At 39.6% G+C, this 23,706-nt stretch overlaps 1 protein-coding gene across 2 annotated transcripts in view; it reads left to right on the top strand.

Annotated features, from left to right (window-relative positions):
• SLC38A9 (solute carrier family 38 member 9) overlaps positions 1-12,269 on the top strand; it is a 49,600-nt gene extending 37,331 nt beyond the window's left edge. The window contains exons 10-13 of one of the 2 annotated variants that reach the window (XM_075527356.1): positions 279-392; positions 1,716-1,864; positions 9,573-9,662; positions 11,389-12,269. In XM_075527356.1, coding sequence (XP_075383471.1) covers positions 279-392; positions 1,716-1,864; positions 9,573-9,662; positions 11,389-11,554 — 519 coding nt within the window. In that variant the 3' untranslated portion in view covers positions 11,555-12,269. The remainder of the gene's footprint in view (positions 1-278; positions 393-1,715; positions 1,865-9,572; positions 9,663-11,388) is intronic. The other variant, XM_075527353.1, reaches the window with a different exon arrangement.
• The last annotated feature ends 11,437 nt before the right edge of the window (positions 12,270-23,706 follow it).

Here is a 23,706-nt window from a genome sequence, read left to right as displayed (position 1 = left end):
TCTATTGGCATATCTGTTTCTTGGTGACTTTTCTGTGTGTAGATAGAGACATAATACTTGTCTAGCTCCACTTCAGGGTATCTTATTGCAGCTTTCTGATATGATGCAGGACCAGATTTGAAGTCCCCATGCAAGTAATAGAAAGTTAAACTGAAAATATAAAAGTAATAGTAATAAATATAGAACAGTAATAAATGCAATAGAAATCTCATGAGGTTTTTATTTTGCCTGTTTTGGTCTGTCAGTGCTGGCCAAAATAAGATTTTATTTTTCCTCAGGTGAGAGACCTCTCTATTGCATACTTCCTGGTGGGATTAACATACCTGTATGTCGGAGTGATAATTTTTGCATCTTTTCCTTCTCCACCACTGTCCAAAGAATGTATTGAACAGGTGAGAGATTTTACTACAGTGTATATTTGTCCTTGGTCTTTTAATAAATATGTATTAAAAAAGAACTGCTACTGCTTCTTGCTTCATGACTCACCCTGGCAGACACATCTGTCCTTGACTCTGGTCAGTTGGCTAACGCCTCATGGGCACTACCACAAGCAGATGAGTAATGCTTGTGTTATCTCATTTATATTCATGTCTGGTTGCCAGTAGTTCTGTAAAAACCAAACATTTAATACATACTCTGTGAAAGTGATGAAGAAAGGACCAAAATGAACCAGTGAACAGTTGAGGCTTTAATTTCTTTGCTTCTTTAATCTTGAAAAGTATTATGTTTATGTGTAGTTGTGTGTGCAGTGACCAATCCCACTCATTGGGACTGGTTCCAGGTACTCCAGAAAAAGAAATATAATGCGAATGCAAGCTCGTTTAGACAGGAGTCCTCACCGCAGGTAGGTTTGGAATCTAACACTATGGTGAGCTTTGCCAGCAGAGTTCTTCAGATAATAGCACCATGTGAAACACCCTGTGAAGGCTATTAAACTGTTATCTGCTTATAGGCAAGGCTGATTCCCACACCCTGAATTACTTCCAAGATAGGAGTTATCAATTGGTGATCCATTTTATGCCAGGTGTTCCATGTCTCTTGCATAATATTTAGCAATAAAGCAGCATTTAAAGGCTTCCTCAGACTGTACGTTAGTTAGAACTGGTACCACTGTTTAACCATGAAATGATTTTTCGAACCATTTGAAGTAACTTCATGAGGTGAAATCCACAGTTAAATAATAGATGACAAGTGATTTTTCTTATTTATTTTCTGTAGTTCTCCTAAGTACTTACAAAGCCATTTGTATATTTCCGTGATACTTAAGTCTTACACTACTTTTTCAGATGTTCCCACTTGTAGTATATGATCCCTTCCTCATTTGTATATGATCCAGTTTTACTGATTAACTGACTGTTTTTAATATCTAGATATGATATGACAGGTAATAGGAGCATATGAATCTCTCTGCCTAAAAAATCAGGTGGCCCATCCACAGCCTTTATTATTTGAGGATGTTCAGAAGATTAGAAAATAATTCTACCTTTAATGCTAACATGAAAGCTGACATCAGCCCTGTAATATTAAAAAATCAGTTGCTATTTGGTGGCAAGGCAATTGTAAAAGAGGGAGAGGTATTTCATGTTATGGAGTTCATTTAGCAATTGTAGTTGCTTGGCTTTTATCCCCTTCTTTCTTGCACACAGCTATTAAAAATCAGCAGATACATGTAACCAAGCCACCATTGATAACTGTAACATTATTCCTATGTTTAGAATTTTCTAGATAACTTTCCCAGTGATGACATCATGTCGTTTGTTGCAAGAATATTCCTGCTGTTCCAGATGATGACTGTATATCCACTGTTGGGCTATTTGGCACGAGTTCAGCTGTTAAGACAGTTCTTTGGAAATGCTTACCCAAGGTAAGAAGCCTACTCCTTGACAAGAGCTTGGCGCACTTTGCATAACTGGCCTTCTGTTGTCAGAAATTTGGCTGAGCTTTCGGGCATTTCCTTTGCTGCATTAGGTACATTGCAAAAGCTAATTTCAAAATGTTTGTAGAGTCGGGGTCAATAGGCATGCAAAATAAACTTGCCTGCAGATCAGGACTGCTACAGTTCGGCAGAGCAGAATGGGGGGGTTCTTTTGTTTTAGCTCTTTATTGTGTCAATAAACAGAGGAATTTTGTCAACACAGTTCCTTCGTGTTATGCATTTATATGGCAAAAGAAAAGTTGTACAGGAAAAAAATTATGTTCAGTCCAGAAACATTTTGTCAAGTAGTCTTTAAGCTGTGAAGGACATACACTCTGGATATTAACATTTCAGGGTGCCATATGTGTTTTGATTGTGCATAATTGGTAATCATCCATCTGTTTTTAAACAGAGCTAATAGCTAAGTGAGTCGTTAGCTGTGTTATCTAGGCTGCTGCTATGCTTATAAAAATAGCTTTTCACATGCTAATTTCAGAGATGAGCCACAACCCTGCATTTGTACACTGTCTGAACTCCAGAGAAGAGCTGATCCAGATTTCAGTTTTAGTTTTGTTTTGTTTTTTTTTTTTTTTAAATAAAACCTAAGACATTTATATTTGGAGTACTGTCTGAATTTGTCACAGCTGAGAAGTTGGCATTTCTCTCTGAGTTTCTTATTTTATATTGTGAATTACTGTTGATGGAGGAAAGGGAAAAAAATATCCCAGGAAGAAATGTGTATTTCCTGTGTGGCATCAGCAGTAGCATACAGGTCTGGGAAGATGTTGTTCCAAGTTTCAGGTTTCTTCTGGGTCCTAAAATAGGTATGAGAAGGTCTAGAAATTGGATGCCTAAAATTAGACAGTGAAATAAATGCCTTCTTTTTTTGATGCTAAATTGTACGCAGTTCAACATTGAGGAGATTTTTAGAAACTGCTGCAAGTTACTGTTGGAAACAAGGCCATTGATTTAAGTGCTAAACATGGATTTCACAGCCACTGGGAAATAGCCATGTCCTTTATATTATGTGGATGTGCCTCTTCCTATCTCCTCCCTCCAGTTACTCCCTGACCAGAATGTTTTTCATTTCCCTCATGCCCTCTCCTAGAACCTACAGCTTCATACCAGTTTCTTCTCAGGTTAATTCCAGCTTGCTGTTTTAAGCCTTCATGGTATGACGAATGTGATGATGCAAATACTTGCTTGGTTCCTGTCTCCAGGATGTCCTGTGGGTAGCTTCGCTCACTTTTTTTTTTTTTTTTTTAAGACTCCTTATCAGGAGGTATTTAAAGTTTCTGAGAAGTCAAAAATGGTTTCTAGGAAGCTACTTAAATCACTCGAATCTATAGTGATAAGGTAGTACATTCTGGCTGTGTCTCCTTCTCTAGTATCCCACGTATCTCAAATATAGCACAAAAATTACTCAACTAACCTCCAAGCTCTGGCTTCTGTGCATTTACAACCGGCAAGGTGTCAGCCCTTAGTTTTTCTATGCAATGGGGACTAATTGAAGACTGGTAGCAAGCACAGGACCTGTCTATGGGAGTATAGTAAAGATTTACTACCTGGTTGTGAAATATGTCTTTTGATGACTGGTTCTCACCAGTAGCTAAAGCTGATGAAGGTCCTTTAGTAGCACTGTGCCAATATCACCTTTCTAGGAAAAATTTCAGTATTCTGAGTTTTTCCCAGCGCTGCTTTTGTGGGGAAGCATTTTGCAAATATAAAGAAGTAGCTTTTACTGACATAAACTGATGGCTCACTGAGGAGCCTGTTGATCCACCCTGAAGAACCTACCTGGAAATACTAAGTTCCATGGCTTTTGTGTAGGAAAATGAGCACTCTAGTAGTAGTTGCATATACTCGGCTTCTTTTATCAAAATCTTCAATGTCCAGGGCTAATGGTTCTCAGGCAGTAAGAAGACTGAACTGCAGAGACTCAAACTTTAGCTCTTAGATGTGTGCATAAGGTGTATATATGGAGGGGAATATTCCCGATCTCTTGACTGGATAAAATTTCTATGTAGGTAATGAACCAAAAGGATGAAGCAGGAGAAAAAGAGCAGAATAGAAAGTGGGGTTCTGTGCTGTTCTTCTAGAATAATTAAAAAAAAAAAAAAAAAAACCCACCAACAAAAAAACACCCACAGTTTAAAATCTTGTCTTTTTTGACTGATTCTGTACATTTACATGAATTTTCTACCTTTTCCTATTTTTATTTTCAGGTTGTGGAAGTGGGGTTTAGGGGTGTGCACTGATGGTGTGTCCGTCCATCTGTTTATACAGCACATTGGGTAGTGTGCTGAATTCATATTGATTGCGCATTTGAGGATCTCTGTTGGCAACCTACCCTTGGTTAACCCTGTGATTCAATGTGCTAAATCACATGTATTTCCATAGGTTTATCCTTCCTGTGTTAAGTTTCCTTTGCAGCTGAGAGAATGTTACAAATTTACCTTCTGGCTATAATCGTCCTATTATTTCTTTTCTTACAAAAAAATCCAAACAAACAAACAAAACCCTCCTCGTTTGGTCTGAGTCCCCATTGTAAATTTTCCTATCTTCATTTTTAAGCCCTGGGTTGCTCCATATGGCTGTGCTGCAGGTTTCACATGAAGTGGAAGCTCCCTGATTTTAAAAGCCAGTCTTGTTCATATGAACAACTGTTTGCAGATGTGGATACCTGCTGCTGCTATGGATGGAGTTAACAGATAGCCATTAAGTTATTAGCTGGACCACTTGGAATTCTTGATGGATGCATCTTAGAGCTGGCTGTTGATTGAATAGCTTGATCACACACATGCTCACAGGGCTGCCAGATAATTTTTATTTCCTAGCAGTGACTGTGTTGCTCAGATCAATTTGATTCTTTGCTTTAACTCCTTTTTCTTTCCTATTTATCTGTCACTGGATATGATGAAGCACCAAGGTATTAGTTTGCTGTTTTGTAGTTCTTAGTCTTGCCAGGTGGTCTTATCCAAGACAATTTCTACCAAAAGCAGCATCCTGTTTCATATCCTGGCTTTTGTTGGTAGGCCATGGATTATAACTGGATTATAATGAGGAACCATTTACTCAACTTCAGGGGAGCTTTTCTTGTCTGAAGACTGATCCCCATCTCTTCTGTCCCACACTTTTTAGACACTTTGCAGTGCTGTTTGTCTACTAACAATGCTTTCCTGTGCTTGTTCATAGTGTATCCTACTAACCTGTAGTCTTGCATGATGAAGCAGCTCACCCTCTCCAAACTTAAAAGCTTAAGCAGACAATACATAACTTTTTCTTCTCCCAGGTTTCACATCAGGGATCAGCTGAACAGTGGCAGCTTGCCTGTCTGAAGCATAGAGGAAATGAGTAGCATCCTGTGTCCTCCAGCAGTAAGGAGGAGATCAAAAGCACCCCTGCTTCTAAGGAGGAGGATTCTCCTTCCTTTTATGTACCAGTATCAATCAGTCACCTGTGTCTCTGCCCATCTTAAAAACAAGTACATCTGTAGACATGCTGGGCACAGTAGTCTTCTGACAGGCATCATCACAAAGCCTTCAGCCTTTCTGTGCTTCCTGCAAAAGTTTTAGAGACAAGAGAAGGCATCCTAATTCCTTCTTTCATTTTGCAAAATGTATGCTAGTGTACAGACTGCAACATAGAAAGTGACATACTGGGATGAAACCCAAGGAACTGTTCATTCTCTTTTTCTCTCCCTGGTGTTGCAAAGGAAGGCCAAAATGTCATGTATTGGGAAATTACTTTCTTTTCTAAAGTGAGATATGTTTGCAATGGCATCATTTAACGGGTGACTTAAGGCCAGAGGCATGTGGTTTATCTGCCATTTTTTACGTGACTCTGGATCTTCTTAGATGTACAGAAAGCTATTTTTTTATTATTGGCTCTTGGCTACAGTGATATTTGTGACTGAGAATTCCCTTGATTAATTATATGCTGCACATAAAATGCTTTGTACAGTCATCTGATCAGTTTTTAAAACTTTTTAACATCTTCCCTGTTCTGAGCGGTTAAATAAGCTGATGGACAGAAATCACTTGGCTTTCCTTAAAGATTGTCCTCCCTTTACTCCATGGCAGCCCAGCAGACCTGCCAGTTCTCCCACAGATGTGTGTCTCCTGATGCAATTAAATACATTTCTGCTGTTTGCGTGCGTGTTTAGTTATCTGCGCTTCACCTAGCTTCTGTCTTGCTTCTTAACTGCTGTGATTCATAGTCTTTTGACCGATGTCACTTGAGTGAGATTTCCAGGAAGAAAATGCATTTTTAGATACAGTAACCTTTCAAAAATTCTTACTTAAATGATCCTGTTTTGCTTTTTTTCCTTGCTTTCCTGGTTCCCGTATTGTGTGTGTTCACTCTGTGACTCCATGCTGAGTCCAGCACTTCTAATTTCCTTACATCTGACCTGAGAGGATTTAAAATCAGTTTGTTTCTTTAAATATCCCCTGCCCTCCGGTTAGGTTTCACAGTTTTTGATATGATTCTTACTTTGAGGATGCTGGAGTTAATTAGCTATATGTGGTCACTGTTGTTCAGTGACTTAATTGTAACTACCACTTCCAGAGGAGAGAACTTGATAGAGCAAGCCCTCTAATGATCTTCTAGCATACCAGGTTGGTTGTGGACTCTGAAAGGTCAATCTGAAAGGTTAACTTTGCAATGGCGGAAAAAAAGCAAGACTTGGGGGAAAGCTTGATTCCCCCCCCCCCCCCCCCCCGTTTTTGTGGGATTGCGGGACTTTTGCAGGTGGGCAGTGATTCCCTTTATAGAAAAGAGCTAGACTCTTCATCTGCCCAACTGAGAATATTGAGACTCAGGACAGGATATAAAAGACGGAGTACCATGTGCCACACGTGGATTGCCGTGGGTGTGCCTCTTTTGTGAATTACAGCCTCCTTAAGGCAATCCAACCTGTGCCTCAGAGCAGCAATGCTAATCAGGCTGCCCAGGTGGACAATCCAGCCATGGCATGGGCCACTCAACTCTGCTGCCATTGACCATGAGGAAGAAAGTTATGCTGCTTAGAAAACAGCTATGTGCCAGCGAGGTGGTTAGGTAAAAAGGGACCAAATCCTTTCTGATCTCTAACATCACCTAAATACTTTTCTTCCTATAGTCATAATAAGCAGAGGTGTTATGGTTATGCCCCTCAAAAACACTGTTCTTCTAACCGCCCTTTTGCAGTGTGTGGTGACTATTAATTGTACTGTAAGCCAGTGTCAGGCTAAAACTGAGCAATTTAGAACTTGTTAAAATGTCACAGGCTATGAGAAACGCTTGTCCCTTCTGGAGCACACCTGTATGAAACTTACAGTCTTATGCAAAAATACTATCTCAAATAATACAGCTACTAGTAGCCCTAGATATCAGATTCTTCTTTATTCAGAAGGATAGTTTTTTCCTAAATGATAATGCCTTTCTCTCCATTAAGAATGAGGCTTTTTCCTGTCTTGGAGCTGAGATGAACTATGGATACCTGCCTAGATAAAAGAAAGGGGTTGCAGGTTAAATACCTGTCGTCTGATCACATGGTTACAACTCGGGCTGTTTCAGAAAGGTAGAAAAGGGAGCAAGGATGTTCCAGGGGAGAAATACAGCGTAACCTTTTGCCCTGAAAAAGATGGATTTAAATCCTTTTCAGACTTTTTGATTTTGGTATTGTTCTTGAGGGTCCTGCTTAATTGTAACAATTAAAACTGCAAAGCACTACTCTGCAAATACTGAATTGTTTTGGAGGCTCCAGCATTTTGAGACCATTGTTTTCATTTGAGCCAAAACGCATTCCCTCCCCCACAATGATTTCTTCCCAGATCAAGAAGTTGAAAAGTGTTTAATTTCACACCAAACACACACACACCCCACTTTGCTTTTGAAGTTGTAAGAAGCTAGAATTAATGTTTTAAAAGCAACAACTTTGAAATACAAAATCACTTCTTCTGTTTCAATCATGCCAGAATGAAATACTTCAGACTTTTTTCAGGTCTTCTGCTAAAATATTCTGAACGACCCAAATTTGCAAAATGTTTTTGAATTACTAAGCCTGCACTCTTTTTAATCCCTCTTGCTAAAAAATTAATCTCAGCCAAAAAAGAATGGAAGAAGTGCCGTCATTTTCTGTGTTCATAAACTTTTGGCTTCAATTGTGCTATTTGACAGTAAGATTTGCAATCTGCTGTATGTGTGGGGAGAGAGGAAGTAATTTTTAATGGCAGACAGTTTTTTATGAACAGTTTAGTTAATTGGCTTTCCTTAGTAATATTAGAGAAGCAGTAAACATTTGGTCCTTCTTTCCCTAATAAGTCTGATTCTTGGGATTTTATTTTTTGTTCCTGGGGTTTTACCAGGTTAATATCCAATTATGTTTTTGTTAAAGTTTCAGCTGCTATATTCCCACTGCTATTTTCAGTCTCTGAGGTACACCTCTTGTACGCTTGTTAAAATGTCATGTACAAAATTGAAGATATTATTTCTGTCTTTTTGAAATCAATTTTTAAGAGTGAATGTTAGAAGTAGTCCATATCTTAAATTATTCCTTCGTGTTTAAATTACCTCCATTCCCCTAAACTTTAATGAGACTACTCTACGTCTCTAATCTTTCTTCCTAACTTGGAAACTGGCAGTAAGCCTTTCAGTCATGGAAGTGGTCACTTCTAAAAAGCTTGTTAGTTAGTGACATCCTCCTAATACAGATACTTTCTACAGTTAAGAAAAAATTAGCATTGGCTTACAGGTTTTGTTTATTTTAAGAAATCAAATCCTTCAGAAGAATAAACAAAACCTGCAAGTGTATATTTCCTCTGTGTGAATTTTTTTCCCTTCATAGAAACAGCTGTGTGACCAAAATATCATAGTTTTTTATTATATTTCCTGACTTTACCTTATGGTAAAATATGCCAACATTTCATATTCTCTAAAGAAAAGTGATACTCTCCTTAGTCTCAGCTCTGTGCATAACTACACCGAGTTTGTCTAATGCATTAAAAGCTGCTTTTGCAGAACAGAAAATCTCCATTTTTTTCATCCTTAATGCAGAAAGAAAAACAAGAGGAAATTATTTGTAAAAACAGATTCAACAAAAAATTACAGCATAAATAATACACAGGTCAGTTATTAAATTACATCCAACATTCTAAATGTTTGTCCTCTATCAAAATGCATTAGAGTTCAAGTTTTAAGGTGTTATTTTCCTCCTAGTATTCTATGTAATGTTTTCCACTCGATGCATCTTTTCCTTTTTTCTGGTTTCCATTAGTTCACTTTGAGCAATTCAGATCATTCTCTGAACAAGCTACTTCTTTCTTGTGGGAATTAAGTTATACAGTATTGTTTCTTTGGTATTTGAATATCCATCTGAAATACTTGAGTGCTGAGTGCCACGTATGGTGTTTTTCAGAAGAACTGCCAAATTACACATACTTACTCCTTAGGAATATTTTGAGTCAAAACACTAGATATTTAGAGTTTGGCACTCTGAATATTCAGTAGATGTTATGTTTGCTGTGAAATTAATTAGCTTTAATAGAGGAGTGAGCTGTGCAAATGGAAACACCATCCATGTACCAGTTAAATGTTAGTGTAAGTGAAGGATAATGGTGGTATTTTGTAATAAATACAGCATAGATTTTAACACTCTTTCCTCACTTTCCTGTAGTGTTTTCCATGTGCTCGTCCTGAACCTAGCAATTGTAGGAGCTGGAGTAGCAATGGCAAGATTTTATCCGAATATCGGAGGTATTATAAGGTGAGTGTTGCTTGCACAGTGAACTTGCGTGTGGTGTTGCTGCATGTTTGCCTCTTGATTTGAAAAGGAACAGTTATGAGTGCAGGTAATTCTATCTTTATATTTTGTGAGGCTTACACCTTTTTAAGTTGTAAATAATGATTTAGAAGTATGCACAATCAGCTCTTTTAAAGTTCTGACAAGCAGCTATCTGTAATTGTGTCTGTATCTGAGGTGGTTGGGATGATTCCCCAAGTTTCATTGGAGCTGTATCTGAGGACCTTGTAACTACGCGCATGAAAGAATAGGGTGTCAGTAGAAAAGTTGCCTGGTTATTGTGTGGCTTCTCTCAAGTTTTTGTTTTGTGTTAAGACCATCTGAAGCTGTTTTGAAAGTCCATAATAAAAATCCAAGAAAGCAAGTAACTTCAAAGGGAAAAGTGACATAAAAGTTACACTTCTAAATGGTATCTTAAATTTACCATGTTAATAAACACCTAGGATTTCTATAATTGAGAAAGATTGGAGGAAATAATCCAATGAGTTTTATTTTCTACGTTTGACACCACCATATTTGTAATCATTGTCATTCATTCCTAGTTTGCATCTTTTCTACAGCAACCAGGAGAGGGAAGTGTTTAAAAACATGGAAATCTGCAATTATAAAACCAGAATGACAGGCTTGAGTCTGACCAGAGTAGCAAAATAACTTACTTCTGCCCAGTGGCTGATCTTTGAGGCTTTTTCTATTTCCTTTTTTTTTTCTACCTCTCCTTTTAGTGAAAATTTTTGTATTCCAGTAATAGAGATGGTCTAGTTATTAATTCCAAATAAATATAACGCAATACATTTCTCTGTTTGCAAACTGATCCTGACCTCTGCTAATGTGTTCATACTGTGCATAGTAATCAAACATTTTGAACAGTGAGTTACCAGGTGATAAATTGTCTATATACGGTCTAACTCAAGTATTTGCTGGTTTTGTGTTCAAGTGGTTACTTGGTATTATGATGTTTCCTCTGTATAAAAGGAATGTTCAAATATTTGAAATAAAATATATTATTAGTTAATAATGCACATTTGGCTGCAGTATAGCTTAGAAGGTGGAAACTCACAGTAGGGGAAAATAATGAGAAGGTTTTGGTAAGCAAGGGAGTGGTTAGAAAAAGAACAGTTAAATGTTTCACTTGCTGTGGTTGATCATGTTACCAGGAGGGCATGTTGATCTTTTCAGGTCTGGAGAATGGTTTGCTAGGAGCTCATTAAATAAATTAAAATAAAAGTTGCAGATTCAGGTGCATTTCTGTGCTTACATGCTTTAACGTGTGTCCTCAGATGGCTGGGGTGCAATGAGATTTTCAGTTTTGATAGTAAAGGATGCACTGTCCAGTTTTTTTTCTGTTGCATGTTGACAAATTTCCCCAAAGAAAGCAGAAACATCAAGTCAAAGATAGGGAGTCAGTCCCCAGAAGCATCTGAAACATCAGAGGCACGTCAGAGCACAGGTACAGGGGAGCAGGGGGCTGAGCAACACACAGGGGGATAATTAAATGCCCATGAAGGAGGTGAAGGACAGCAAGGAACAGAAATTTATGTTTAGCGACTGCAGATAGTCATTGTTCAGTCAGACTGTTCATTGATTTGAGGGGGCAAAATGACAACAAGAAATAAGAGTTAACACAAAGTGTTCTTTTTTTATTTTTTTTCTTTTCTTCCTCCCCTCTCCCCTGCCCCCCCCCTTTCCTCAGATACTCTGGAGCAACATGTGGTCTGGCCTTTGTATTCGTGTATCCGTCCCTCATCTACGTGATCTCCCTGCATCGTGCTGGGCAGCTGACGTGGCCAGCATTGATCATTCACATCTTTATAATCCTCCTTGGACTGGCTAATCTGATTGCACAATTCCTATTGTGAAAACTCCCCCTTCTCCCTGTGGCTGTCACAAGTGGTACTGTGACATTTGGCAACAGCCTTGAGCAACACTGTCACGCATGAGAATGAGCAGTCCTCAATATGATCTTGAGAAAAGCTGCACCTTTGAAATAAATTCAGAAGACCTCTTTCAGACACTTGACAGGAAACATGTCTTGCTCCTCTAAAAACACAATTTTATGAGAAGTGAAATGGTTCAGATTTGAGTGAGGTAGTTCTCCTGTTTTTGTTGAACGTATATCAAAGATTAATGAAGCTCAAATACTTTAATTCTTTACAGCACACTTCTCAAAACACACAGCTTTCAGCCTCAGGCAGTAGAACTCCTCTTTCCTCCAAAGGAACTGTCCTTACCTTTATTAACAAACATGCTTTCACAGTATTGTTTAGTGACTGTTTGAAAATGCTCTTTTGTTGCAGTTATTTTCCTGTTTTGTTTGGAAAATGAAGAAATTGTCTTTGTCTTTTTTTTTTTTTTTAGGTTAATTTATAGTCTTTTGGGCCAAAATGCACTCTTAATTTTGAATATGCTATTAAATTGTTTTGTCAGTATTTTTCCTCTAGGAAATTCCAACTAAGAGAAACAATAAACTCGTCTCAGTGTTTATTCAGAACCAATATGTACACAAGTTATTTGTGAACTTACAACGAAAAAAGTCAGGAGGATAAAAAAAATTAGAACAAGACAATTAAAATTAGAATTCCAGGCTTGACCTCACTTCAACTCTGGTAACTGGGCTATTATGTTCTGTGATGTTGTCTTGTCAGGAGTTGCATGTGGTTTTATGGATGCATGTTGGACACAATGTTCATCAGAGGCTTGCTCCCTCCTTTGTAGGGTCTTACTCTAGTGTTCTCTCACCATGTTCTTCCACTATGTTTCTCTAGACATTTTGGATGTGAGCAGAGAGGCAAAGCTAGCACTCTTCAGAATTGTGGACTAAAGCAAATAATTTAAGTTTTAGATAATTCCTAACAGAAGCTGGAAGAATCTGGGAAGGGTTTTGTTGTGGTGTTGGTTTGTTTTTTTTTAACTTCTTGTTTACTAACTAAGAGCGTGTACAGGCATAAGCACACAGACACCTTCCTTTACCTACCATCTGTGAGTCTGAGTCTTAACCCAAAAGATGCAATAATTAAGTTGCCAGACACTAGTAGAATGTCATCTTTTGTGGCTGGAGAGAGAGTAAAAGCTCCTCTTTGTACAGAATTTCAGTGTATTAAAATAATCAACAAATGTAGAATAATTGAAAGAGGACTCTGATGAATGCAAAATTCCACAGTAAGTAAAAGAGGAAAAAAATTGGAGTGATGCAATTTTTTTGAAGTAGGAGTTGAGTTGGGAAAGATAATTACATTGCAGGGTAAGAGTTCATATTTTCATCAGAAAGACAGTGAAAAGCATAACCTAGATAATTACCATGCTTCTCTGGGAAGTGATGTGAATTTTTGTAGTAATGATGTAAATCTGTTTGTTTGAGTTAGGCTCCTCAAACTGTGTAAAGGACACTGACTTGCATAAATGTCTTTAGATTTGTATGAAATACAAGATCATATGGGTTTGGAATATTATCTGCAGAATAGAATAATTATTTCAGATTCTCTCTTTTTTTCTTGTGAAACTTTTTGTGCCTTTAAGTCAGAATTGGAGAATACATCCATCATCTGTTCTTTATTAGAAGTATTTGCCCCATCCCGGTCATTTTCCCTGTGTATACTCTTTATCTTCCACTGCTTGGTTTCCTTATTCTCTAGGGCATATCTGTCCACCCTTTTCACTGCCTGCCAGTGAGCGCATCTTGCAGTGCTGACACCATTAGCACTGGTCAACACATCTGCTTTTTAGGGACTGGGTCTGATCTCTCCCATAAAATACTTCCTTGAATGTCTAGGTAGTCATTACTGCATGTAACTTGATGGCTGCGTTCCCTGAACATTCTCAGCAGTGTATTTCACCAATTAAACCTGTATTTTAATTTTTTTTACTTTCCAACAAACTTCTTCTTCTTTCCAACAAATGTTACAAATTTACAGTTCCACAACCGTAGTATGTTGCTAAACCCTCCACAGTTACTTGATACAGAAGAGAAGTACTTGAACAACAAAAGGACAAAAGATGCAGGTTTTCAAGCATCATTGGCTCATTCACATTAAGTTCTTGTGCTTATTTATTATAGATTCAGTGCTTAATTTAGGTACAAACCCTGATGAGTGCGGGTACTTCAATTTGATTATGTCCTTCCATGTTCCATCTGGATATGGTTCCATGACTTATATCCTTGCCATTGAAGCAGATAGTAAAATGCCCCTTGTTTTTAGCAGAATTAAATTCTGTTAGGATCTAGTAGTTCAAAACAAATTCCCAAGTAGGACAGAGTTCACAGTCAAGTGTTTTAATTAATCTTGTATCTGTTTGTCTCTTTTCCAGTTGTGCAATGTACAATGATCTGAGTTAATATTTAGAAGGAAATTATTCTGTACCTTTCTAAAAGCCTGTTTTAGCTCTGGCTTACAGAGATAGTTCATTGCTGCACTGTTTATTTATACAGGCCTTTAACAGCTTTTATTTGAATTATAAATTGGTAAGTATTAGAGTAATAATGAATATTTCATTACACTGGCATCACCTGAAGTACATTGTCTTATGAGAAAGTATTTTTTTATTTTACTACATGCAGTTGAGTTATTCGTAAGTGTCAGAAGCAAGTTAGGAGTGTGTAAGTATAGTGGCATTTTCAGGGTTTTTTTTCATTGTCAACAGTCAACATCCTAAGTTAAGTAATATTTTAAAATTTAATGGCAACTTAAATGGTCTAAAAGACCAGAAGTAGACTGCAAGTGTCTCTTTTCATGCACACACAAAATGTAGTTCTCCGCAAATGCACACTTCATCTTGCTTGCTCATGTGACCTGCAGTGGTGGCCAGCTAATTCCAATTCCTTATGTTCTCTGCTCCAGCAAGTCATCATGTGATTTAGTGGAGCAGCAAAAGTAATATATGGACCCGATGGTGTATTGTGAAATGTCATTTATTACCTTTTCATAGAAGAAAAATAATTTCTGCCGGAAATACTGAATTCTGCCTTTACATTTGAGCTTTGCTGGAGTAAGCTGTGAGGTGAAATACTGTCAGCTCTGGGCATTGAGTAAGAGGTTTTCTTCATAACAGTACCACGCTCTTTATTTGGCACCATCTCTACCTCCTTGCACTCTGAAAATCCAGCCTTCCATATTATGTGGTAACTCTGTGATGCAAACTGAAGTTTTTGTTCCGTGATGCTCAAACAGCTGTAATCATCTGTGCTGATACCATCAAGCTAAAATCCAGATCTCAAGATATTTAAGGCATTAACCCAGCATGACCTTTAGACGTTGCCAAAGCATCAGTAGCGAGGGAAATTCCCAGGAAGCTCTAAGAGCAGTTGTGGACATGCCTGTATGGTGAAGTTGGGGACATGTCTGTGGGTGATTACACACAGTCTGAGCACCAAGACCAAGGGATTAGTTTTTCAGTGGGAGCTTTGTGATGAACAGTAGTAGTTGTACTTTCTAAGGACAAGGACAGATGATGGGGCTTTCATGTCTGCCTTCTGCCATGCCGAGAGAAAGAATTACCTTCTCCATATCCATGGTTGTACTAACCTCATTGCCTTCTCTGTAATGGCCTAGCATCATCTGTTCCAGTTTCTTAATGTTATCGTGGCCCAGATTCTTCCTTTCAGCTTCTAGCAGGCTTCAGAATCTCTCCTATGCTTATTAGCTGTCAGTTTCCCCTTGCTCTTCCAGTCACTCACAGCTGCATCTGTTCCTACAAATCAATTTTTCCTGTTCTATCTGGATTAATAATATAATGTTAATGTATTAAACCCTGTAGCTTAAGTGATCTGCGCACCAAAAATGAGCATTCAGGATTCAAACGTTGCATCATTTAAACGGAGGGGTTCCAGAAGGACATTTTATGTAACGTTTCCTTTTTTCTTAAAAGTTCAGCATTTCGAATTCCACATACAAAAAATATGTAAAGATAACAGCGTTTGGTTGCAATGCTGAACCCTTTGTGGAATTGACAGTTTGCCCGCCCAGCCTCCAGACTGTCCCCCCCTCCACCACGTTTCCACACAACGGTTGGCTTTTGATTACATGATCACGTAACTTTCTTTTCCATAGGGTGTCAGCTTGAGAGTGCGAAGGTTGCAAGAGCAATTAGTTCCCTATCATTGCTCAGACCTGGCACCTCCTAACTTTGAGTGCTGGACTTTGGGCAAATGTTGATTAACATGCAAGAATGTGCAGTCAGCCCTAAGGTTGCTTCAAACTCCTTTGTGGCCCATGTCCGTGAATGTCCCTCCAGCATGGCATAATAGCGGAAGGCTGAGAGACAGCCACAGTACAACTGAATGCTGGAGCTGCTATGGGAAGGAGGAGAGACTTCCCAGAGTAACTGAGACAGCTGAATCTTCGATATACAGTCTGCATTCTGGGAAGTCTCGGAGACTCCTGTGTACGTACAGCCAGGCTGATGCTGCAACGGCCAAGTTCTGCAGCGACATGGTAGTAAGGGAGTGAGAGATATGGTAGCCTCTAGAAAGCATATTTTTGCCTTTCAGGATGTTTTGCTCCAGAGGACAACTGCACTAAACATCTGTCACTGTTATAATGGATATGAAGGCACCTGAGGAAAAATAATAATGGGGAAAGGATTAGTGCTTGATAATAGCTGGTACCAGCTGTACCAGCAAAACAGTGTCCCTCTTACCTTCAGTCGGAAGCAGAAATTCATTTCCATGGGCAGCTCATGAAATCTGGGGGCTGTCTTCAGTAATGAAAATGCTATTTTAGCAGAGCTCTCAGTAACTTCCTAATAAGAAGTAAAATATTAATGATATGCAAAGCACTGATATGTTTGTTTTAGCTCATTGTACCGTGCTTAATGGGGGAGTACAGTGTAAGCTTTTCCCTCTGAGTTGGTATTCTGTGAGGTTGGAGTCATGATCAGCGTATTTAATTTCTTCTGCAGCTGAGAACACCATTAAACTTTTCTTGGAAAGGAACAGGACTCAACTTGCCAGATCCTCTCTACCTCTCACTCCTGTAATTTCAGATGGTAGAACGAGTGCTACGTAACTGTTGCTCTGTGGTTTGTATTTCCAAACACTAACTGATCTGAGTGGGGCAGGAAGGGGGTCTCTCTTTTTTCAAATGTATCTACTTGTGTCTTTTCCCATATGCCTCCTTTTTGTAATCCTGAAGTAGATAAAACAGTCCAGCTGAAAAATGCGGCTTTATATAAAACATTTTTTGGTCCCTTCTTAGTATGTTTATATTGCAGCTTGGCTAAAGCTCATTGAATTATTTCCAATAGCCCAAAGACTGTTTAAAAACTGCTGTCCATGTGTTTCTTTTCATCATTGTTTGAATGGTCTTTTTTCAATTCCGTGGACCTTGTTCACTTCTGACGTTTCATTAAACTGTTAGAGGAAGTTGAGATTAGTCAGGTCATTTCAGATCATCACAGCAAAGTCATTCAGCTGCAATATGAGGGGAGGAGAAATGCCTGCACATTGAGTTCCCGGCTAGATACTAAATGCCACACCAAACAGAGACATTGTCCCCACTGCCCAGCTGGCTTCACCTGTTAGAGCAAAAGGAGATTGTATTACGAAATTACCACAGGGCATTCAAATTACGGGCCGGTTATGGGAGGAGAAGGGAGGCTGTTTTGCATTGAAGCTGTTTTTTTTTTTTTATTTATCTGCTCAGTGAATATCCAGTGTTTTACAAACAGATATGTAATGAGAGCCCAGATCGGCATACCAAGTTAGCGTAAGCAAACTCAGGGACATCCCTTCACCTTCCAGCATAAGAGTTCAAGGTGTCTGGGCTGGTACAGGGTGGCAGAGGCAGTGGACATGATTCCTGCTAATGCTTTGTGGATTTGGGACTTGGGAGAGCTCATGTTCACTCAGCATCTCTTCTGCTATAGAAGCACAACACTCTTTACTAAGGGAAGGCTGATCTCACCTATCCTGTCTGCAGGCTTGAGAGGGAGGATCTGCATAACTGAAGTCCTCTGTTATGGAAATATAGCTCTATTTAGGGTGCAGCCGGATTGACTGACAACAATGGGCAAAAGTTCATGTCCTGTCTCTGTGAAAGTTACCATGAGCAGCTGACTCTTGCCTGGGAAACTGCTGTCTTCCTGCGACTGGATTTATTCAGCCCTTGAAATCACATTTCTTTATGGTGCTATCAACTCCCTAACTATGTTTGCAGTGGTGGTTCAGGTTTAAGTGTTATCTTGTTTCTCCTCTTGATATGTCATACACCAAAGGAGAGAGAAGTTAGGGGTAACCTCTGATAGCCAAACTCCAGCTAGTTGTGATTTCTTCTCTGAATAATTAGTTGGGATATTGAAGGTGTAACAAAATTTGCTGTTCTTAATGCTGGGGACAAGGTTGGACTTTTTTAAAATAGCTGAAGTCTGGCCTAAAACAATATTGGTCTATGAAAACAGTGAGTTGCGACTGGATATACTGTTCCTGCTCCTACTCCAACAGAAGAAAACAGGTTTAGTTAAAGAAAAACGGAAGAGGACAGTCTTTGCACTCTGAGTGCACTTGTTTATACCATAGACAGCACTTATTTTCTGCAGGCTGCCAGCTACCCCATCATAGCAATTGCAATAAATGATGGGCTAGAGCTCCTCCAGAAATAAAGGTGCAAGGTTTTTCATTCCTTTCCTGTCAGTTTTCACAGATAACTCAAATGCCCCAATGAGCCCCTTTCAGACAGGTTTGTTCACCTGATTTGCACCTTGGTAATAAATTGCCATTTAGTGGCATCAAAGGAGTATGTACGTGACCACAGGCTCCCACGCCTTCCCTGGGAGCTTACCAGACTGTCCCAGTTCCTTCCACAGTGAAATCTGCCCTCAATCCCCATCCGCACTGGATTGTCTATACTTACCTCTGAGGCCAAACTGCAAGTAAACTTCAACCATTGGGTAAACGTGTTAAAAACCTGGCTTCTATGGTTTTATTGTGAGGGCACCGCACCGTTTTCTTTAGCACATGACTGAGTCTTTTACCTTTGTCCCATGTGTTTATACAGGGAAAATCAGGCCAGTGGACAGCGGAATGTTTTAACATTGTGTATGCTTCCCAGTGCACCCTGACTAAAGCGGGTCTTTTAAAAATTAATCTGATAAAATGATCTTCTGTGTTGAATCAGGGATAGAAACACATCAACCCCGCTTTATCCAGTATGTGAAGTGTCTGGAAAAAATTCACTGAAAAGTAAGATCCGTAAGAAAGACAACCATGAAAAGAGAAGCTTTAAAAGTCATCAAAATGCACATAAACAAAATTTTCTGGCAAGGGCAGCCTAGACCTCTGGCTTACTTGGGCTGGCTGCCATCAGTAGGAATCTTTCCCTTTGCTTTCAATGGGCACTGATTCAGGCCTTGGAGAAATTGCTCTTGAAAAGATTTTGGCGGTTGTAGGAAGATTCCATCAGAAACAGCGGGACTCAGCTTTCCACGCAAGAAGCTGGGTATACTTCAGCAGCTGTTATTCAGGTGCAGTTGGACCTGCATTACAGTTTACATGCTATATTGTTGAGTGTGATATAACATTTACCTTTAAAAAAAAACACTGAAAAGGTGAGTACCAAAGTAAAACACAGCATATAAGTGGGAAGCACAACCTGATTTTTTAATGGTTTTTTTGGTGCAGTGAGAAGTCATATAGGAAAAAACAATACCTTTGAAGTACCCTCAGGTGGCTATTTCACCCCAGGGTGGATGTTGCTTTTCTTTGACTTCTTGGACAAAAATTTACAAGCACTCTGGGATTTGTTTGTAGTTGCCTTGTTGCTCCCCTATGTACTTGTTCTTTGCCTGTTAGTTATTTGTCAGCAGCCATTTCTCTGTGGAGTATTTTATAGCAGTTGAACCACATGGAAAGTATGCACCAAGCTGAACCTGCTAAATTTGGTGAATAATCCGTTGTGTGTAGATGCTGTCATGTATTTCTGGGGAAGAAAAAAACACTAAGGGCACTCTGTCTTCTTCAAAAACACTTGTGAGGAATGGTCCTAGAGCTTTAAAAGATCCTCCCTTTTCTAAATGCTGTGTGAATTTCCATGCAGTTCACTACCTTCATTACTGACTAGAGCCACAAACCTCAAGCCAGCAGACAGCTGGAGAGGAGCTGTGAACTTTTTTGACCACATATATTTTAAAATGTTAAGCCAAAGTATATATAAAGTCACGGAACACTCAGAACTCAGTTTTCTGCCATGTCTTTCTCCATCGGCCCCACCACTTGTCCATTGTATTGCACTGCTTTTTAGAGCAACTAATCCAGTTTTGCTTAACCCAACTACCAACCGTCCCTGTTCTGGCACTCCCAGTGACAGTTCTTCTTCAGCAGATAAATAGTTGCATAGCCCATCAGGTATCTCTGTGTCGGGTTCTCCTCCGGTGAGTGGGCTGCAGAGGAGCCACTGACCTGTGCCACTCAAGTAGAAACAATCTGTTTTGGGGATCTGGAGGCCTAAGCACTCACATTCTGGTGCTGACCTGTTTCGAGAGGACACCACTGGGTATGCCTGATGGACAAATAACATGCATCTATCTGCTGTTGCTTGAATCCCTGCAGTACACCCTGCAGTTGCCCCCTTTTGTTATGAAGTTTGCCTATGCTGGGCTGTTGTTGTGGTTTAACCCCAGCTGGCAACTAAGCCCCATGCAGCCGCTCGCTTACTCCCCCCCGTGGGATGGGGGAGAGAATTTGAAGGGTAAAAGTGAGAAAACTCGTGGGTTGAGATAAAGACAGTTTAATAGGTAAAGCAAAAGCTGCACGTGCAAGCAAAGCAAAACAAGGAGTTCATTCACTCCTTCCCATGGGCAGGCAGGTGTTCAGCCATCTCCAGGAAAGCAGGGCTCCATCACCTGTAATGGTTACTTGGGAAGACAAACGCCATCACTCCAAATGTCCCCCCCCTTCCTTCTTCTTCCTGAGCTTTATACACTGAGCATGACGTCATATGGTATGGAATATCCCTTTGGTCAGTTGGGGTCAGCTGTCCCAGCCGTGTCCCCTCCCAACTCCTTGTGCACCCCCAGCCTCCTTGCTGGCGGGGTGGGGTGAGGAGCAGAAAAGGCCTTGACTCTGTGTAAGCACTGCTCAGCAACAACTAAAACATCCCGGTGCTATCAACACTGTTTCCAGCACAAATCCAAAACATAGCCCCATACTAGCTACTATGGAGAAAACTAACTCTACCCCAGCAAAAACCAGCACAGCTGTGATCAGTTGCATCATGCAGCCACCTTGATATCCAGTCCACCAAGAGGATGAGTGTGTGATAGCAGTCAACTTGACAGCCTGGCTCTCAGGAACAATGAAACTACATGGTTCTAGCTCTAAGGATTTTGATCTTGTGTATTAGCCATGATGGCCTGAGTGAATTCAAGAGGTATGTTTCCCACTGGCAGTAAAGGGGAGGGAGCAGTTGTGGATGGGCTGGTATAACACGGGTACGCACAGCTGCAGCTGCTCCAGGCTATATCCAGTTTCCAGCCATTTACACCTGAGGGGTGGTGCCCTCCAGCTGGCAAATACATCATTGCTGCTAAACTTGGTATAACTCTGCGGACTACTTTGCTGTTCTTACTTCAGGAACTTTCAAAGGGGATAAAATGATGCCTTACTGAGCACGCTAAAGCTGTAGAAGAAATAATAGGAAATGAATAGAAAAATGGCATGCAATGGCAAAAGCTACCTCCGGACATGTGCAGTTCCACCCAGAAACCTAGAGGTGCAGAGATAGAGGAAAGCATTGTGTCATTGGTTCCATCTTCTTACTGCTCTCAAGAGTATTAGTAAGATACTCCCAAGCTTCACCAAGCTCTTACTTCAGCCATATATCCCAAAGCACTATGTACTGCTGTGGAGCCAGGTTAGAACTACAAAGCTGTAAGTGAATGACCTCAGCACAGGAGAGCTGAATTTCCTCAAAAAACTGTGCAATTGCAGCAGTCAAACATGCAAATCCATCACACCCTGTGCTTGTGTAGCTGATGCAAAAGTCTATGCAGTTTCTTTTATATTAGACTATAAAACTTATGAGACAAATAAGAGTATTTTACTTATAAAGCTGTAGGCAATATGATATGAAAAGTCATTCTCCTTAATAAATTATTTCTATGCTTTTCAAGGTTTGGGTCCTCGACAATATATATTTTTGTTTGCTAACATTAAATGAATCCCTCTTGGAGGACATAGATTCTGTTGCTGGCCCTCCTCACAACTCTTAAGGCCAACATAGCATTAAGTAAACTGAAACAATTTGAACTTTGTAAACTTTTTCTGCTGTGAAACAACTATTACAGACATGGCATTTAAGAGAATGTCTTTTTTTGCCTTCAAGAGTTTTGGAGTAGTCCTCCTTTTTCAGTTTCAAGATGACCAAATAGTTCCAGTAATTTCTGATCTCCCTGCCAGTATATTATTAGTGCAACTGGCTACAAACCAGCTGACTGATGTCAGTCTCACAATAAAGAATGACAAAGCTAGACAAGGGTCCCATGAGAAACTGAAAAGGAGAATCAAACACAATTGTAAATCTGTGCAAGAGACTACAAGGTCTCTGGCAAAAGTTTTACTGCTTTTTATAGCACTACTTATTCAACAGGTTTTCTTTCTTTTCTCTTCCTTTCCCGGGTGTGCGCATGTTGCATTGTTCTCTGTTTTGTTGTTTGGGTTTTTTTATTATGTCATGTAATGGAGTACATGGATATTCTTATTTAATGTGAGTGCGTAACTCTTTATTTAATACAATTCATTAATATATCCCACAAGATAGAGCATCTCTAATTATTTGCTGTGTTGCCAACTGCAATCTTAGGTTTGCATCTTGCAGTTATATAAATGAATCGCAATTGTGAAGAAAAGCCATGTTTTCCAAGGCTGCAACAGCAATTTTTCCGGCTATTGTGTGCACAGGAATGTGACTGCACACACCCAGAGATCTCCAGACATTAGTAAAGCTTATGGATCCTGTCAGCTGCAGAACCAGAAACTAAGCATTAGTATAAAAGCCACCCATGTCCTTCCCTCATCTTTCACTAGCTCTGTTCTCAACAGCCTTGTCGGATTTTGCAACTAAATTTTTAAGAGTGGTGTTGTAGAAAGGTCGTTGCAAAAAACCAGACAATTGCAAGAAGTCTATCTGGATTATTTGAGACAGGTCCAAAACAGATTATAATCTGATTCTCCAGGACTTCTTAGCACTAGTTTAAAAAAGATACCAGATTTAGGTTGCTCTTCATTACTGTGCCTAATTTTTACTGCCCTGCCATTCAGGATAGGTTCTTGGAGGGAGAGTTATATTCCCAAGAGTAAGATTTGTGGAAACCATCATTGCTAAAAAATGAGTTGTGATCTAGCCAACAAGAATGCTGTAGAGAAGGAAATGCTGTAGGAAATGCTGTAGGGAGTTATTCACCTCAGTCTGAGCTGCAGGGACATGGCATGTCAGTCTTCTTGTTATAACCAAGAAAAGCTGTTGCATTTTCTGTATTTATACCTGAAGTCCATTCAGGGATCAAGCTGTACTTATGTGAGCTGTCCCTGGGATCCAGTACAACATACTCTGCAAATCAGTACATCTCCACAAAAGACATCTGGACTTCTGCATTCAAAAAAAGTGTTTTGAAGAAAATTTGAGCCTCAACAACTGTTTTCTTCTCATTTTCCATTGCCTGAACTGTATCTTTACTGTCATCTGTGCTACTCTGCTGGTGATAAAAAGTTTCCAGCCTTCAGGCAATATGAATATGTAAAGCATTCCAGCAGATTCAAATACCATCTTGCCTCAGTGCAAATCTACAAAGGTGGTTTTCCAGCACACATTAGGCAACACCTAACCCATGAAAAATTCACTCTATTTCAGCAGACAAGTAATGTGCTCTGGGAAACATTCAGACTTGACTCCTTCAAGCCAGACTATCAATTCAATTAAATTGCCTTTAGGATACAATTTCTTATTTCCAGATTTCCACATGGTATGAAACAGTCACATTTACAGAGGGCAAAAGTTTTACTAGGAAGGCACATAGAGCCTCGTGA

Source organism: Mycteria americana, chromosome Z (assembly GCF_035582795.1).
Source record: "Mycteria americana isolate JAX WOST 10 ecotype Jacksonville Zoo and Gardens chromosome Z, USCA_MyAme_1.0, whole genome shotgun sequence".
Classification (NCBI taxonomy): domain Eukaryota; kingdom Metazoa; phylum Chordata; class Aves; order Ciconiiformes; family Ciconiidae; genus Mycteria; species Mycteria americana.
The sequence above is the reverse complement of the archived record's forward strand: the minus strand, read 5'-3'. Positions and strand labels throughout refer to the sequence as shown.